The sequence below is a fragment of the Ruditapes philippinarum genome, unplaced genomic scaffold, assembly GCF_026571515.1.
Source record: "Ruditapes philippinarum isolate M1 unplaced genomic scaffold, ASM2657151v2 ctg7096_1_1_1_1, whole genome shotgun sequence".
In the NCBI taxonomy this organism is placed as follows: domain Eukaryota; kingdom Metazoa; phylum Mollusca; class Bivalvia; order Venerida; family Veneridae; genus Ruditapes; species Ruditapes philippinarum.
The window spans coordinates 1,191-20,892 of NW_026862363.1; the positions used below are offsets into that span (position 1 = coordinate 1,191).

General features: G+C 32.1%; 2 protein-coding genes across 5 annotated transcripts in view; one reads left to right on the forward strand and one right to left on the reverse strand.

Annotated features, from left to right (window-relative positions):
• Positions 1–1,922: 1,922 nt before the first annotated feature.
• On the forward strand, positions 1,923–8,249 carry LOC132718817 (solute carrier family 12 member 8-like). The gene is made up of 5 exons (XM_060702554.1): positions 1,923–2,090; positions 3,829–3,917; positions 4,935–5,052; positions 7,318–7,375; positions 7,694–8,249. Exons 1-5 carry the CDS (start codon positions 1,985–1,987, stop codon positions 7,866–7,868), a joined length of 546 nt encoding a protein of 181 aa, XP_060558537.1. The 5' UTR covers positions 1,923–1,984; the 3' UTR covers positions 7,869–8,249.
• Positions 8,250–10,390: 2,141 nt separating this feature from the next.
• Positions 10,391–19,702, reverse strand: part of LOC132718814 (uncharacterized) — a 67,588-nt gene continuing 58,276 nt past the window's right edge. For 3 of the 4 annotated variants that reach the window (XM_060702549.1, XM_060702550.1, XM_060702548.1), the window contains exons 5-10: positions 19,556–19,618; positions 17,966–18,442; positions 17,411–17,596; positions 17,078–17,257; positions 15,912–15,951; positions 10,391–11,888 (exon numbers count right to left, since the gene is read on the reverse strand). In XM_060702549.1, the coding sequence (XP_060558532.1) occupies positions 11,045–11,888; positions 15,912–15,951; positions 17,078–17,257; positions 17,411–17,596; positions 17,966–18,442; positions 19,556–19,618 (1,790 nt within the window). In that variant the 3' untranslated portion in view covers positions 10,391–11,044. The remainder of the gene's footprint in view (positions 11,889–15,911; positions 15,952–17,077; positions 17,258–17,410; positions 17,597–17,965; positions 18,443–19,555; positions 19,619–19,702) is intronic. The other variant, XM_060702551.1, reaches the window with a different exon arrangement.

Sequence of the window (19,702 nt, forward strand, 5' to 3'; positions counted from 1 at the left end):
GTAGTTTAGAAACTTTGTTACATTTGAATTGTCCTTAATTTATTCTCAATGAGTACAAGATTCTGTGAACACAAGAATGATAACCATTATCAGCTTTTGTGATTAATCAGTTAAAGGCGCATGAAAAGTACCTCATTTTTATTTCTCAAAACTTTAATTTTGGTATACTTTTATAGTATCCAAAATGTTTCTCGTTGGACAATTAAACTAACTTAGCTTTGTTCATTCTTTTTTTTTTTGCTTTTTCATTATAATTTATAATAAGTATAGTATGCGAAAGTTCAAAATTACATTTTGTTTCATTTCCAATTTTGTTAAACAAATTATTTCACATTAATTTCTCCTTTCTTAAGGTTGGAAGCTTAATGTGCCTTTAATGAGCATGTATTATCAAGTTTCAGTTGTTTGCATATCTTTATTATATCTATCTAAAACAAGGGCGATTATTCGTTATTCTATAAAATGGGTTTATTATCCAAAGTTAAAGCTGCACTTGATATATGTCATAAAAACAGAAATAGCGACATTTCATTAATAAATTGGGTGCCATATCGACTCCGGGTTTTTTTTTTTGGTGTCCAGACTACCAAAATGAGTTTTATAAGCATAAATCTGCAACCACATTGTGGGGGGAATTAGAATTGCATGACAAACTACGCTTTCGGATCATCGTACATCAATGTTAAATCATCAAACATGGCTATAAAAAGCAGTCCTAATATAAATGAATATTTCCGTATGGTTACAAATGTTTTCATACAAATCTAATTTTTGTATGAGATGATAACCTTTTTTTCTGAACACAAGGTCTAATGCACCGTGAAGCTTAAACGTTCAAAGGGTGTTTGCACAAGAAAATATCATATTTGCTGTGTTCCGGATAGCAACTATAACACTGTGACGTAGCACATAAATAAGCAAATTATAGTCTTTATTTCCTGTTAAAATTCATATTCAAACTCAAGTGTTACCTTTGGGTTTCCCGCTTTAAATCATAATTTATGAACAATATTTGATGAGATTCACAACAACACTGTTAAAAAGGTTAATGAAACTGTAGAATGCTTGGTTTTCAGGCCGACAAAACAATTTTTTTACATATTTATTTAATGCAGCTTTAAATAACCACTTAATCAATTGGAATGTTCTCGCAATTATTCATAATAACCAGAGTAATTACGGATTGAAGGTATTTATACCACGTGGTTTCAGATGTAAACAAGAACAGAGAGTTAAAATCTTACAAAATATAAAATGAATGTATATCCAAGATAAGTAAAGTCTGTTTCGGTACAATTATGATTAGAAATATGTCTGACAACCATTTTTAATTTGAATATGCCCACTAATGTTCAATTATAGATAATCTGACTTAATGTCAACAAAGTTGGCATTTTGTATTTCGGTTTCTACAACCGTAATAATAAGTATATAAATACATGTAATGTACTTCTTACTTTGATATATATGAGTTTACTTATTTAAGGTAGGAATTTACTTGATACATTGGGAATAAAAACTTGTAAACAACTTACAGCATTAAATTACTATTTGTTTACATGGTTTGTTTCTTAGCTCAAAATACTATGTCCGTTCGGTGTATTCTTACTACTCTGTACGTGGGCCGAAAAATTCCGAAAGTAAAAAGTCCCTATATATTCTCTAGAGCTAATTACCCTAGTTTTCTATTGTTTGTTCTGGTCGGAGATGTGAACACTTTAGCTCCTATAGTTACCCACATCATTCATACTCGTATTTGCTCTTCCATGAGTTACGATCATAGGCAAGCACGCGATCTACGATTCGGTGTTCAGGATAAATCACGAAGAAAAGGCACTGACATTAGTGGGTATGGAGCGACAAGTGTGACCGAAAAATCTTATAAAGACTCTTTTTCAGACTATACGTACTTTTTTCAGAAAGGTTGACCCATAGAGGTCAACATCATTTAATTCATCAACAGGGCAAAGAATCTCACGGTCAGATGGCACCATCAGAGCCTGATTTTGATGCCACTCAAAGGTCAAAATCTCTAGATAATGTTTCTGAGGTCAGTGATTCGTCACAAGTGTTGCTTTGTAAGGAAGGAGGTACGTCATTGTTGTTTTTTTAACCATTTATATGTTTTTATTTATGCATAATAATATGATATGAACAGTTTTATAATGTCAAAGTAAAAACAAATGAACTGGCTAATGACAACATTTATTTGGAATATGTACAGAGAACCCATTCAGTAGGTAGTTGTTAAAGTCCCCTGTAAAAAAAGAACAAAAAAGAAAGACCAGGTTTTATTCCTGAAAATAAAAGTATAACAATGTTTGTTTTGATAACTTATATGTTGCCATTAACTTGAACAGACGTAGATATTCAAATATTAAACGCACCATTAAAATGTTAATGTTAAGTATTTAATATTTGCAATAAGTAAAAAAAAATGGTTCAACACAGCCACACATTTGGTTTTACGTAACTGCTCAGTGGTTGTTCTCAGATCGACTATAAATTCTATTCAGCTGCCAAGCAGTTCTACATAGAGCTGTCATTGATTAAGTGAAAAGGATATTTAACGATATATAACAATATATCAATATCGGGTGTCAAATATCAGCGATACACTGTGTTATGTATGCAACATATTACATGTATATAATTTATATCTTGACCAGTTGGTATTCCCAATATTATCATTGTTCTATTTTTAGAAACATAAAACTACATGTATGTACTAGAACTTTCTTAACTGTTGTAGAAAACTCATGCATTATATTTAGATAGAAACTTCTGGAATGTTCTTTATTGTTGAAGTTGCTAGATTATGATTACTTGAGAACATAATAGACCTTTCTGGAATTTTCTTAGTTTAATATATATAAATTGACATTTTCATTACCTTTTACCCTTTTTAAGTCATCAGTGATCTTTTAAGTCATCAGTTACCTTGGAGTATTAATTCAACTTGGAAATTAAGTGATTTATTGGAGCTTGGATTATTTTAAAATAGTTAAAATATTCTTGTGGATTTTATTGTTGGAATTTATTCTAAAGTGTTCTTGGATTTAACTTGGATTTAACTGTGTTATTCAAAAAGGATCATTCCAGGATCAGACTAGACATTTGTAATTTACATTTTTATTTGGACTTCAGGTATTTGTAAACATAATTTGTTAATTTATTTTTCTTTAATAATTTTTCTGTAATAAATTTGTTATTGTTTCAAGTTTGTTGCTGGCTTTTCTTTCTCGTTACGCCTGGCTCGTAACAACTGACATGTCAATAATTACCTATAAAAATTGTTTGTAATTCACTTTACCTGCTTAAATGATTTTTATAAAATCTGTGGTCAGTGTCTTTTATTAATGCCCATTGCATTATTTTTCCCTGACCATTTATTTGTCATCATTTCTATGAAATATTTTCATTATGTAACAACAGCATAGTTTAAGACATGGACAACTGCTTCTGGTTCTTGTTTTAGGTAAACTTTCATAATTTCTAGACATCTAACTTATTAGTCAAAATTGTTGATTGTTTATAGATATGTATCGATTATTGATTGACAGAAAAATGTCAACATTACAACAATATTGTTTCTATCGATGACAGCTCTAGTTCTTCTCAGCTGCCAAATAGTTCAACTTGGCTAGTAAAAGCATATGATAGCGAGCATCTGACGAGCTTTGTTTAATTCAACAAGTTTCATGAATTTAGTATCGGATCTACATGAATATAATATTCTATTTATCACATATGTAAAATAAGAACAATAAATTGTTAAAAAGAGTAATTTTTCTTTAGCTTACATTTAGTAGTTTTATTTGTGTTTAGATCCAAGACAACCACCTAATATGGAAATCACCAAGCAACCCAGGTCGTGGTACTCATTCTTATGTAACAGATGGCTGTCATTATTTGGGGTATGTATATACATGTATGTAATGTTTTGTTGTGATTCTCATTTTTTACACCACAAACAGAGCAGATAATTGTACTTATAAAACAATGAAGTATGGTAAGTATTAGTGTAGTTGACGGTGTCATATACAGACTATATCCTTTAAACACAACAAAAAAACTGGGGGTCTGCAAGAATCATGTGTTCAAGACTTGTGTTGTTTTTTTCCTAAAATATAATTTGGATAATTCCGCACTGGTTCATGACTGGCTACATCACAGTTTTCGCTACACAACCTACAACCTCCTTTGACAGGATAGAAAAGAATTATTGTCCTGTACAATGTTCAAGTCCAGTCGAATTCCATACTGACTATTCTTGACCATAATTCATGCAGACCCTAGATTGACTTTGTCATAGACAATTTTATAAAAGAGACTTAACCGACACTGCAGGACTGAAATTATTTTGCTCTTTTTTGAGATTTATGTACCATTTGATGTTGGTCTGGATAACTTTTATGCAAGATTTCAGAGCGTAGTGAAAGATGACCCAATAATGAAAAATATTTAAATGCTAACTAAAACCAGACTATGAATTGCACAAAAATAGAATTTTCAATTTATCAGTATCTGTTAAATATGTTTCTGTTGTAAGTGCCTGTTTATTTTAGACATTGTTCTTTCTGTCAAAAAAATATCACATTAATCAGGTCCATTTGACCTCAGTAAATATCACATTAATCAGGGCCATTTGGCCTCAGTAAATATCACATTAACAAGGGCCATTTGTTCTCAGTAAATATCACATTAATCAGGGCCATTTGGCCTCAGTAAATATCACATTAACAAGGGCCATTTGCCCTTGGTGAAAAGCACATTAACCAGGTCTGTTGACTTTGATATTCACTTCATTATCATTCAATAATGTTTTTTTTTAATTCACAGATATATGGCTGTTGTTGAAATGTCTTAACATTGGTTTTAGACTTTTATGAAAAAGTTTCATGTTGATAGATGTGTTTTTTTTCTTGTTTCAGACATTGGTGTGTGGGGTGATAATGTTTGGAACACAGTGGATTTATGCTCTAGTAGAAGTCATTGCTGCCATAGGTGTCTACATCTACATAGGCCAGGCTAACCCTGGCTACTTTCCGGGTAAATCTTCATGTTTTCAAGCTAACCCTGGCTAATTTCTAGGTAAATCTTCCTGTTTTCAAGCTAACCCTGGCTATTTTCAAGGTAAATCTTCATGTTTTTAAGCTAACCCAGGCTACTTTCAGGGTAAATCTTCATGTTTTCAAGCTAACCCTGGGTACTTTCAGGGTGAATCTTCATGTTTTTAAGCTAACCCTGGCTACTTTCTGGGTAAATCCTTACCTTTTTAAGCTTACCCTTGCTAGTTTCTGGGTAAATCTTCATGTTTTCAAACTAACCCTGGCTACTTTCAGGTTGATTTTTCATGCTTTTAAGCTAACACTGGCTACTTTCTGGGTAAATCGTCACCTTTTTAAGCTTATCCTGGCTACTTTATGGTAAATCTTCATGTTTTCAAGCTAGCCCTGGGTACTTTCAGGGTGAATCTTCATGTTTTTAAGCTAACCCTGGCTACTTTCTGGGTAAATCCTCACCTTTTTAACCTAACCCCGGCTACTTTCTGTGTAAATGTTCATGTTTTCAAACTAACCCTGGCTACTTTTAGGGTGATTCTTCATGTTTTCAAGCTAACCCTGGCTACTTTCTGGATAAATCCTCAATTTTTGTCCCCCGCCTTTTCGAAGAAAAAAGGGGGATATAGAAAAAGGCTCCGTCCGTCCGTCTGTCTGTCCGTCCGTCTGTCCGTCTGTCCGTCCGTCCGTCACACTTTCGTGTCCGGTCCATAACTTTGTCATTTATGAAAGGAATTCGAAATAACTTGGCACAAATGTTTATTATAATAAGACGATGTGTCATGCGCAACAACCAGACCCCTACCTCCAGGGTCAAGGTCACACTTTCTCATTCAAGGTCAACATTGCCTATTTGAGGGTATATGTCGTGTCCGGTCCATAACTTTCTTATTTATGAAGGGATTTTTTAAATACTTGCTATAATTGTTCACAATAATCAGACGATGTGTCATGCGAAAAAACCAGTCACCTACCTTCAAGGTCAAGGTCTCACTTGGAGGTCAAATATTAACATAGACTGTTACAGGGTATATTCCGTGTCCGGTCCATAACTTTGTCATTTATCAAAGGAATTTGAGATAACTTGGCACAAATGTTTGTTATAATAAGACATGCGCAACAACCAGACCCTTACCTTTGAGTCAAGGTCGTACTTGCTCATTCAAGGTCAACATTGTCTATTTGTGGGTATATGTCGTGTCCGGTCCATAACTTTCTTATCTATGAAGGACTTTTGTAAATACTTGCCATAATTGTTCACAATAATCAAATGATGTGACATGCACAAAAACCGGTCACCTTCCTCCAAAGTCAAGGTCACACTTGGAGGTCAAATACTTACATAGTCTGTTACAGGGTATATTTGTGTCAGGTCTATAACTTTTTCATAGATCAAAGGATTTTGAAAATACTTCGCACAAATAGTCACTATAATAAGAGAATGTGTCATGAACAACACCTGCATCCCTACTTCCAAGGTCAAGGTCACACTTAGAGGTCAAAAATTAACATAGTCTGTTATAGGGTATATTTTGTGTCGAATCTAGAACTTCTTCATAGTTCAAGGGATTTTGGAATAACTTGGCACAAATAGTCACAATAATAAGCCTATATGTCAGGTACAACACCTGCACCCCTACCTCTTAAGGTCAAGGTCACACTTAGAGGTCAAAGGTTAACAAAGTCTGTTATTTGGTATATTTTTTGTCCCGTCCATTACTTCTTCATAGATTAAGGGATTTTGAAAATACTTGGCACAAATAGTCACAATGGTTAGATGATATGTCATGCGTAACATCTGTGTCCCTACCTTCAAGGTCAAGGTCACACTTAGAGGTCAAAGCTTAACATGGTAGATTTTTAAATTCCATGTTTCATTTTATTTTTTTAACAAATTTATTGTTACATTTGCAGATCTAGCATTGATCATAATTTTGGACCGAATGTCCTGAGATCCATACCTTAATCTTTTGAAATAGCACAATTTTATGCTTCATATAAAACTCCCGGGGCGGGGGACGTTGGTAATTCTGTTACAAATTCTTGTTTAAGCTTACCCTGGCTACTTTATGGGTAAATCTTCATGTTTTCAAGCTAACCCTGGCTACTTTCAGTACGAATCTTCATGTTTTCAAGCTAACCTTGGCTACTTTCCTGATAAATCTTTATGTTTTTTAAGCTATCCCTGGCTACCTCCTAGGTAAATCTTCATGTTTTTAAGCATTACATTACATTACAAGTTTTTTAATTACAGGTATAGCTGAATTTAACTTCTATAATTGGATGAAATCAGGGCTACAAAGATGTATAAGGTAAGATATCATTACTTTATAAAATATTTATCACACTGTTTCAATCTACTTTGTGAAATACTGGTAATAATTCTTTCCCAAAAAATGGTAATAATATTCTTATTTGTACTGATGGGCTTTCAGTGTTGATATTCCAGTGTTCCGGAGAAGTAGTATCAGGTTTGGAAATATGGAATAATGATGCTGACTGTTAATGTGACATTATGCTCAATTGACCTTCGCCTGTTCACTCACTATATACTTTAGGATGGCCATATTGTCTCCTTGTTTTTAATTAAAAAAATTATTGTATTCTTATGTGATTTTGTATTTTTGTAGTGGTAAACGGAGCCAAGAAGAAGTAATTGTTGCTCCCACAACTCCAGCAGTTACCACCCTTGCTGCACAGCTTACAGAAGACAATGAAGATTTTGCTGGTAGGGGGCGCTATCACCAATCAGAAGTAGTGCAGGGAGAGAACTTTGATGATTATGATGATGAAAGTGAGAGTTAGCTTTCCTGTCTAAGGATGAACTTTAAATTCTTTGAAATTTAAGATAGGTTAATAATGTTGACACAGAATTCAATGTTCCTTGCCAAAGGTTTTGAATTGTCAAGGGAGATAATTGCCATTGGAAGAAATGTTAGAGTTAGTGTTCATGACTGTCAATGATATGTTCATAATAATGTTGTTAAAAGAGATAAATGTAAACTAACATTAGATAGTAAGCTAGCATTCCTGATTATATTTCACAAGTTTAAGCTTGACTGAACGATGTAGAGTTATCACACTGATTTGATTAGATTTCTGGTTAAAGTTCTTGTGCCGTAGAATATTCATAACTATATTTCAAAGAATTTATTTCAAACTTTATATGTATATGTTTCTTATGATGCCCTTATCATATACAGAGGATATTCAAGTTTTTTCTATAAATACATTATTTATTTTCATCGAGTGGTATGAAAATAAATATTTCATGAGTGGCGGCAGCCACGAATGAAATATGATAATTTTCATGCCACAAGATGAAAATAAATCGTGTATTTATAGAAAAAACTTGAATTTTCTGTTTATTATATACATTTTTCTCTCTTTTTTGTTGATAAAATTTGAAAGACTTTCCATTAAATTTTGTGTACTGGCAGAATTTTAAAAGAAAGATAGTCCGGCGAGACACCAGTGAAAATACGGAAAATATGTTTCACTGCAGTGAAAAATAATTTTTTACAGTGAAAAAACGGAAAATGAAAATATGCATTTTATTTCATCAATATTTCTCAATATTTCATTTATAAGTATATAATAAATGACAATATGACAAGATTGGTTAAGTGAAGCACATATATTAAAGAATAAACTAATGAAAGGAAAGGGCTGAGTCTTCGCAATCTTATTCAAGAGGCATAATAGAGAGGTCACCTTTCACAAGGCCAATAACATTAACGGTTTGACAGAAGTTATAGCCCGTGTTTTGAACTTGAAAAAAAAAGCTACCTGATCAAGATCTTGTTTTTTAATCAAGCAATGACAATAGTGAACACACTGTCACCTAGCTGACATCCAATTAATCATTGATAATATCTAAATAAAATTCTGGCTATGTGGTTAAGTGTAATGCGTTATTATTCTCTTAACTTAAAACTTTGATATTGTGAATCATGTTATTTACTGAAGTTGTTTGTGTTTGAAGCCAAATTTTGTAGTTTTGCAGAGATAGTGCAATATATATAAAGTGTAAATTTGTATGTGTGTACAGTTGATTGTTGTGATGTGGTAAAGTTAATGTATCAAGTTGTGATATGTACTTTAAGTTATTTAAGTTGGTATGTTAGTGACGTTGGTAGAAAGGGAAGATTCTTTTTCCAAATGTTTTAGCTCAACTATTTGTAGAATAGATGAACTATTACAGAACATCCATTGCTTATGCATCTACGTGACTGTTAGTTTAAATTTGAGGCCAAGTTTATATTTCGTTTTTATACTTTTTAAACCACTGATGGTATTCAATTAAAACTTCACACATCTGTAGAAATATTATTGTAGATCACAGAAAAAAAGAACCAATGATTTTAGCATGATATTTGACAGAATTAATATTTCGTTACTAGCTTAAAAGTAAAATACCATACTAGAGTATACAAGATCATATCTTGCGTTGGGAGTTTAGATGTTTTAACTTTTAAATTGTTGTATTATTATTTTGGGACTATAGTCTTGCTTAATAACGACTGAATTATAGTTTCTTTGGAATCTAATTCTGCATTTCCCAGAGACCTTGTTTGACTATCGAATGCTAAAAAATAGAACGCATTTACTATTGCTATTTATTAAACAGGCCTAATCAATTGAGTCTGAATATTGTCAATTTTGATGTATGTCTGACTTTAAATGTTTCCATTTTGACCTGTTTTGGTCAGAAAATATTATTCATCTCCAGCTAATTACTATTGTAGTTTTTGACCATGACAGAAACTGGAAATAATTGGCTGACTTTTAACGTTTCCATTTTAATTTAAAGGGGGCTTATTTTGTTCAGATTAGAAAGTTTTATCGCCTATTGTTAAAGGGACTCTATTGAGGTTTTTGATTGACAGGACTGGAAATATCGATCGTTCATGTAGGTACCTACCACTAGGTTATGTGTAAAATTTGAGATCTTTGCACAGCCCGAATTTTCCAGATAATTGTTTTTATTGCGAAAAAATGAATATAAAGCTATTTACATTTTCCCGGACCGACAAAAGCACTACATATTATTTTTCAACTTAAAGATTATTCAAATTTAACGTTTAAGGAGCTATAGGACCTCAGTGGAGTTCCCTAAAAGGAAGGAAGGAAACTTGTGTGACTTAACTGTTTTTTGGCTTACTTATATGTAATAAATAATCAATCACTTCATATAAACAAACGCCTTATGTGACTGGAAAGTAATAATAAAGGAAAAATTTATTAAATGTAAGCTGATTTTATTTACTTGATCCAACAACACAAACTTGTTCAAAGTATAATGAAATTGATATATACTAAATGACATATGAATAAAAATATGTAGAAATTGAATATGTGAAGCAAAATTCAATATATTTACATGCGATATGTAGAGAATATATAGGAAATAGTTTCTATATGTGTAAAGGATCTTTAAGGCACCATGTAAAATTCATGATTGAAATACTGCATAATTACATATAATAGTACACACATTATTGTTATTATTGTAAATGTACGATAGTGTTGTTATTGTACTTATTTATTTATTTGTGTTATACTGTATTATTTGACATGTTGATAACATTATTTTTGAATAAAATATCATAAAAATATCCATACAATTTGGGGTAGTTTTTTTTTCAAAATCATACTAAAATAATCATTAAGATTTATACTTTTGACTTGAAACAGGAAGAAATAGAAGGTGTCTTATTACTAGTAAATAATTAAATTCTTATGTTGTATTGTCAAAGTCAAAGTTTATAAACATATATCTTGCTTTATCTACACTATGAAGTGAAAACAGAAAATCGTTTTTATTCCGCCATCTAGTGACTGTCAGGAATAATTCTAACTATACATTATGCCAGTAAAAATAAAATGTAGTATATATTATAATAAGAAATCTTAACTTTATTTAATTGTCGATTATATGATCACGGTATCCTATTTATTCATCTTGTTTGAGTTTAACATTATTTCCTTAGTTTAAGGACTTCAATTTTGTTTGACCACCCTGCTGATATCAGAACTTTATTTTTCCTATCAAATGTTAATGTAGGATTATATGCATCTGCCATGTAAGATAGGTTTGTTATGACTTGAAGTATAATTCTACCATCTTCACTTATTTGTAAAAAATTCCCATTCTTACCATTTACATAAACATAACCTTGATCATCTACACAAACTCCACATGAGACATATATGTCTTCAATGTTTAATGTAAACAAATGTTTTCCATTGTTTTCAATGGTAACAATCTCATTTTTACATGGAAGGTATAACTTACTTCCATCATTACTCACAGTAATATTGTTATAAAGAGATGAATATTTTCTAGGTGAATAAATCATCTGCTGCTTTATACCATTTGTACTATAACTATAAACAGAACCATTAATGTCTCTAACATACATCTGATCACCATGACAAGCCAGACCAATACAAGAATGATCTGTATCAATGTATCTAATCAGTATCATACTATGTTTAGTATCAACAAACTGAAGTTTCTTTCCCAACAGTGATACAACAGCTACATTATCCCCGACATAGCAAACATCATTCGGTTTATAAGGAAGATCACATACACACTTTACATTATACATGCTATCAAGTTTCTTCAATTTTTTATTATTGTAATCTGCAAGCAGAATTTCTCCTGAAGGTAGTATACAACTTCCATGAATCCAACAATCCTTACTTTCACCATTGATCTTGATGTTAATTTCACGTTTCTCTTCGACTAACCATACATCTGACGACATTGACCTCGATCTCTTTACACTCAAATCAGTTGTCTCGGTCGGTAACTCACTGAAATAGGACATATATTCATAGATTTTTAAAGCGATATTTTTTTTTCCGGGGAATTGAAAACAAAAATCAAATGTGTAAAGTAAAATAATCAAATATTGAGCAGTGATATTTTTTTTATTTAAAACATGTTTTTCGCAAGAAATGTTTCAATTCAATATTGCAGCTTTATTTAAAGACACTTTTAGATAAAGTGATATAAAGAGCAAACATTTAATGATTTATTGATAAAACTGCTCTAAATAATAAATAAAACTAATGTCTTTATAAGGACAAAAAAAGATAAAAATAAATAAAGACAAATCTTTTTATTTAATCTTTGTCTCCAGTAAATACATAGCCTTAGGCTAGTCAAAATCATTTATTTAAATGTTCCATCGGAACACCCTCAATGTACACAATATAATATTTACTTTCATAAAGTTTCAATTCATAACTGATACACAAATATAATTATATTTGAATATTTGTAAACAACTGAAGTAAGTTGTGTATTAAAGTATTGAAGAAATAACACATTTAATAAACAAAGAGAATGTATATAAACTGGTTTTCCCTTAATATGAGATCATATTTACTTGATGTATGAGGAGTTATAAAAATACGAAGTAACTTCTGCATTTGACGCCAGAAAGCTTTAAATTGCTGGTATTTTTAAGCTTTATATTATTAAATCAGGTAGGAAGAATGAAAATTAATACCTTAAGGTATTATTGCCTAATTAATGCGATAATGCACAATAAGCAAATGAATGCTTCGGAGAAACTAAATGTTTTAAGATAAATATTAATGTTTATTTTGGTTAATCGCATAGAGGATATTGAATGAGTGTTGATTAAATCCTATTTTCTTTTTCTGGCGAGTATTATATTGTGTAATTAATTGAGTTCAATAAATGGCAAGAATTAAATTGTTTTATTCAACGAGTTAATTCTTTAATTTTTATCATTGAATGTACATGAATAAATTTTTAGCTCATCTGTCACAAAGTGACAGGGTGAGCTTTTGTGATCGCTTTTCGTCCGGCGTCCGTCCGTCGTCCGTCCGTCCGTCGTCCGTCCGTAAACTTTTACTTTAAATGACATCTCCTCATAAACCACTAAGCCAATTTCATCCAAACTTCACAGGAATGTTCCTTTGGTGGTCACCTTTAAAAATTGTTCAAAGAATTTAATTCCATGCAGAACTCTGGTTGCCATGGCAACCGAAAGAAAAAACTTTAAATATCTTCTTTTAAAACACCATAAGAGCTAGAGCTTAGATATTTGGCATGAAACATCTTCTAGTGAGTGTCTACCAAGTTTGTTCAAATAAAAGCTCTGGGGTCAAAATTGGCCCCGCCCCAGGGGGGTCATTGATTTTCCCTATATGCATATAGTAAAAACTTAAAAAATCTTCTTTTAAAGAACCCAAAGAGCTAGAGCTAAGATATTTAGCATGAAACATGTTCTAATGGGTGTCTACCAAGTTTGTTCAAATAAAAGCCATGGGGTCAAAATTGGCCCCGCCCCAGGGGGTCATTGATTTTCCCTATATGCATATAGTAAAAACTTAAAAAATCTTCTTTTAAAGAACTCAAAGAGCTATGGCTAAGATATTTAGCATCAAACATGTTCTAATAGGTGTCTACCAAGTTTGTTCAAATAAAAGCCCTGGGGTCAAAATTCGCACCGCCCCGGGGGTCATTGATTTTCCTTATATGTGTATAGCAAAAACTTAAAAATCTTCTTTGAAAAAACCCAAATAGCTAGAGTTAAGATATTAAGCATGAAACATCTTTTAGTGAGTGTCTACAAAGTTTGTTCAAATAAAAGCCCTGGGGTCAAAATTGGCCACGCCCCGGGGGTCATTGATTTTCTTTATATGTGTAAAGCAAAAACAAACAAACAAACAAATCTTTGAAAAAACCCAAATAGCTAGAGTTTAGATATTAAGCATGAAACATCTTCTAGTAAGTGTCTACAAAGTTTGTTCAAATAAAGGCCCTGGGGTCAAAACTGACCCGGCCCCAGGGAGTCATTGTTTTTAACTATATTTGTATAGTAAAAACTTTAAAAAATTCTTCTTTTAAAAAGCCCAATGAGCTAGAGCTTAGATGTTTAGCATGAAACATCTTCTTATGGGTGTCTACTAAGTTTGTGCAAATAAAAGCCCTTGGGTTAAATTGGCCCTGCAACGTTGGGGGGCCTATATACAGGTGAGCGACCTCAGGGCCATCATGGCCCTCTTGTTTTGTCACACTGATAAAAAGAGTCATTTTTTCGTTGAAGCGCCTATGTAACGCTAACGTGTGTGCTGTGTTTATTAATGTAATGCAAGTAACGTCGCACCATAGTGTTATTACATAATTAATTTAAGCTTATACTTCTTTAAATTGTATTGTCAAAAAAAAAAGAAAAATGTACATGATCAACAGAAAATTCAAGTTTTTTGTTTGTTTTGTTTTTTGTTAATATCAATTTATTTTTCATCTTGTGGCTGACATGAAAATATTATTTTTTTTATACCATTCGATGATTTTTTTAAAGCAACATGTTCATGTATGAAATAAATAAGCATACAAGTTACTGACTTCATAATTGCCTTTCATGTATTATGTTAAAAAATGACGAACGACTAGCAATTAGTGACTCACGTATAGCTAGAATTTGTGGCTAAGGTACGGGTCCTTTCGACTAGCCACTTCCTTGACAAATTACGTCGTCGTTAGTGATGTCATGAAATTAAATAAAAAAAATCATTGTCGCACCATCCATTTTATCATAAAAATGGGTAGCACATTGTCTTTCCTACATTGGTACTAACACAAACATTTTTTGCAGGCACACGGAGAAGTTTTAACGAAGTGTACATTTGTAAGAACACTTATGCAACGTTGTTCTTGGCGTCGTAAACCTGCCAAGCCCCGGGTAGTGTTGATTTTGCCAAGGTATTTTTATAAAATGTTTGGCAATTGTGTAGCAGATATTTCATTTTATCAAATACCCGTGCCGCTTTTGGCGACCTTAAAATTGTATTGCATGGCCGTGTATATATTTTTACGTGAAGTCCTTTGCGGTATACAAACATATTATAATACTGCAAGTTTGTAATGTAGTTTTTCATTGCATAATCGTGACGTTTATATAGATTTATATACACGACTGCTGTCATTTTATGAAGAAATCTCACTTTTTTTCTCTAAATAAGAAAGTTTCCTTACTATAAAATTGTTATAAATATTTGACATGTTATATGACCGTATATAAAACGTTTGCCAAGCGGCTCGGGTTATACATACAAACACCCGTTTATATAGGGCCATAAATGTCAAAGATCTTTATAAATAATAGTGTAAATGTTAGCGTTGTCTACTATAGGCGCGTCAACGAAAAATGATCATTTTGCATTTTAACTGTCTTTTCTTTTTTTGGTAAGTTATAAATAGAACACTATATTAGTGTAGTTGATCGGGTTCGTGCAATAAAATAATGTCATGCTCGCCACAGACTTGCATAGTAAACTTTAATTCAACTCATTCAATAAATTTAGTACTCACTTGCACTCATTCGGTATCCTCTATATATGAAAATTGATGATTGCTTTTATTTTATTGGGAGAGCCAAGATATTTTCTGATATGTATTTCATTACATGAATTTTAGATAAAGTGAAATCAAAAAGGTAACAACTATTGACTGTCTTTAACATGATAGTATTTTATACTGGGAAATATATATATTCATTAAAACTGAATGCCTCCAGATGAGCCAAAATATTTCAAGAAAATCGATTTTATATCAATAAAGAGGAAAGTCGAAATAACGCCAAATAGGTATGTTATAGTGTCTTCGCCTTTCCAATTTCGGGGCAAAAACACGAAATGGCAGAAATCAGCAACCATACATATGAGACACCGCTATTTTTAGTAACATTTACGGATTATTCTATCTGGCTAGTGAGAAATATAGGTACAGGTATAATACAGGTACTTTTGTATCAAATAGCTAAACAGGGGCTGACAAAGAATGTTTTCATATTGTACCTTTGTAATCCTCTTTTCAACTGCATCGAATTTTGTATTCCTGAAATGAAATGTTCATGTACATATATTTTGAGGGTAATAAATAAGGGTAATTCTATGTCTTCCTTAATGATAGTAATGGTTTGAATCGACAAGTGAATTTTGTGAATTGAAAGTGATTGATTGAATTTAAGTAGACAAGGATGAATTTAACTTAAATATTAACTTTGTGGATTATAACTGCATTTTAAAGTCATCAATTCATCACTAGTATGCATTTATGTAAAAAAAACCAAATAAATCAATATAACAAAGGAGGACAATATTTTTTTAATAAAGGGTTATATCTAGTATTATCTACGTGTAAAATTGTAGTAATTCATAAAGATACGTGCGTTCTTCACTGAATATTGATGTGAATATTTCCTTAAAGACATACAAACGTATTCCAAGATAAGTTTAAATCTTGCACACATATTATCATTAATACATAGTATTTCTTTTGATAACCTATAAAGGGCCTTAGCTAAAAATGCAGAATCAGAGTTTGATTACATTTGATTAAATAACTCAAAACTACTTATACAGCTAGATGAAAAACTGAAAATCTGTATCTCACAATGACATCTGTGCACTGTTTTATTTTATGTTGATAATGCAATTGATTTAAATGTTACATTTTGAACAAAATGAAGAAATAAAGAGATGAGTAGTAAAACCAAGGACAATGGCGAAGACGTTATGGCGTGAAGATCTGCTTCACTTCTTATTTATTGCATTGCTTCATAATAACTTATATGTACTTATTAGGTTTAACAATAATACCTTTTTACTTTTTAGAGTAAAAGTACCGTCTAAACAAAAATTAAATTAAAAAAGATTGGGGATACTTAAGGTATTATGGAATGAAGCAAAACATTTCCAATGCACTGCACTTGTACCCAGAAAGATCTGGAGTTTTAGTTTTATAACTAAATGAGCTGTAGTGTTATGTTTGAAATTAAAACAATGATGGAATGTAAAACGAACAGATGCAAGTATAAGCAACCAGACTAACTGCGCTAAAGCTATATACAGCTGTTTCTGTTACGCTGCCTTCCGCGAGGAATAATAGTAGCTCATTATTATAATTACTGTTTTGAATATTAATTTTATTAAATATAAATGATAATTAATTTAAGACAAACCTTCCCTTTGTGCTCTACCTAGAAGTGACGCATTTTCTGTAGAAATCGGAAGCCAGATTGGCCCTTGTGACGGTACCACTGGCAATGGCGGTGCGTAGTTATAAGACTGTGTAGTATTTGATATTGTGCCTATAGAATGATTTGTTTTTGACTGTCCAAACACATGGCCATATTCTAGTCCTGTGTTAAAAAGAAAAAGAGAGATGTCATTGTATACTCAAGAGAAGATTGTTTAAGAAAATAATTAATTACTAGAAACCTCGCACTGGTCAAAATGTAATGGGATGCTACACATACAATTCATTTTAGACAAACCGTCTGTTTGTGCTGTACCTTGAAGTGAAGTATTACCTGTTGAAACCGGAATCATCGTGCTATGACTTGACAGCAAGTTTGGCAATTGTGACGGTACCACTGTCAATTGTGGTGTGTAGTTCTTAGACTGTGTGATATTTGATATGGGGCCTATAGAAAGATCTGTAGTGACTAACTGTCCAGACACATGTCCATATTCTAGCCCTGTGTTTAACAGAAAAAGAGAAACATGCATGCAATCTTAAATATTACTACTGTCAGTACAAAAATTCAACACCATTTTGTATCCCACAGAAGATTTGTTTTAAAGAATATTAAATTACTATAAACATATACCCAGAAACTGTCACTTGTCAGAATACAATGGCATGCATCGCAAACAATTTTTATTTCCTGTGGAATCGACACAACCGTCAATAATTTAAATCTGTATATGTTTCAGTCTTAACCTTAAATGACATAACCGATCATTTAGTCACATTAAAACAGTGAAAGTGAAAGTCATGTGATAAAATACTTATTGAAAGCTTCAAAACGAAGTTATGTTAACACTACATGATAGGCTCAACTTACGTTCAGTAACCTCTGATTTAACGACAATTCTTTGTAAAGGTACATCCACCACGTGGTCAAGAATGGCATGCCGTCCAATTTCGTTGATACATTTTTCTAGTTTACCCTTTTCACACGTTAATACCATGTTGAAATTCCCTGCTATAACTGCTCTGTACAGGTGATCAAACATGTTGTACCATTTGTACACATCATTTTCTTCGTAACGATATTTTCCAGCAAACTCGTCAATGATAACTAAGCAGATGTTTGTAAGGTCAATGTAATTGACATCGTTAGGCTTCTTGAGAAGTAAACATTGGGATGATTCATAAGCAGATGCCAACGCAACAGCTACAGAAGTTTTACCACATTTCTTAGGCCCTGTTAATACTACTGCTTTACCTGTCTTGAACTTCTCTTTCGCTGTCTTGAAAACCTTCGCATTCACTTGAAGGCTGAATACCTGATATTCGCTCAAAAAATTCTTCGTCATCACTTAAATTATAAAAAAAATAGCAAGCGTACCATTGTTCCAAAATACACCGTTTAAATGCTTTAGTTTCATCATGGGGAACAGTTTTATGAAATACCTTAATTCAAGAAGAAAAAATGGTCAATACTCAAACTTACATTTTATCCTGAATTTCCGCCTTTGATTTTGACCTAGGCTAAAGGGAACTAAAATTTACGGACAATTTATATAACGCTTTTTCTTTTATTTGGACAAAGGGGTCATAATTGGACCCTTAAGTGTGCATTGGACTATGAGTCCCAAACTTCATGTCCATGTTTAGAAATAAACAGATCCCTTCTTGTATGATAAAGACCTCCAAATTTTTGTTTACTTCAAATCATTCTCTGGGGAACATTGACTTGAATTATTGCTTTGTCATTTTCAAGTAATCACTATTGTGACATTATGTTGATAGGATGTAATCCCCTTAGCTCAGTTTATAAGATTCGTTTTACACAAAATTTTCTTTCTGAAAATTGTGACCCTTGACCTCAGAGAACCCATGCTTCAAATTCGCCAAAATCCATTTTGCAAAGTAATATCAAAAACTGATCTTTCATGATCAGGATCTATATCCTCTTTGTAAACTCTGTACATTTTATCATCTTGGTAACCTTGACTTTGCATATTGTGACCTAGATAATGTTGGTAATACCAAGTCTCATTTTTTTGAACATTTTAAATCAGAGCTCTTAAAAGCTACACTGTAGTGCATACGCACATTTTTATATTTTTTAAAAGACCTTTGACGTCAACTTACGGGACCTACATTTTGCGCGTAATACTAAGCATAATAATGTGAACATTTGCGCAATATTATTTTTAAAACCTTCAAGACGTTTTGCTACATATCACCTCTAAATGTGACACTAACCTTTGACCTAGAGATCTATTTCATGCGCGTGAACTACGTCATATCGTGGTGAATATTTGTATATTATTATACCTAAATCTCACCATGCATGTTAGAAGATAGATTTAATATTTATTTAATATTTAACTGTACACCAATCACGCTCCCATGCAACAACAGCGAACCAATAATAAGACCCGTTCCATACAAAACGGTCTAAGTAAACAACAATGCAACTTACCTTCTAAATTTCTGTATACTGACACCAAGGACTGTTGTACGTATATATTTTGACCTCCACAACCTGCAATCAAAATGGTTCTTGTTTGTGAAAATCAAACAATTGAGAAATTATATGACAATTTTTCACTTAAAATATTGACAGGAA

What these genes read in the sequence shown, in the direction of transcription:
- LOC132718817 (XM_060702554.1), top strand. Translation starts at nt 1,985, where the DNA reads ATGGCACCATCAGAGCCTGATTTTGATGCCACTCAAAGGTCAAAATCT. An exon ending in GATGGCTGTCATTATTTGGG is followed by an intron (nt 3,918 to 4,934) that starts GTATGTATATAC and finishes TTCTTGTTTCAG; the next exon opens with ACATTGGTGTGTGGGGTGAT. An exon ending in TAACCCTGGCTACTTTCCGG is followed by an intron (nt 5,053 to 7,317) that starts GTAAATCTTCAT and finishes TTTTAATTACAG; the next exon opens with GTATAGCTGAATTTAACTTC.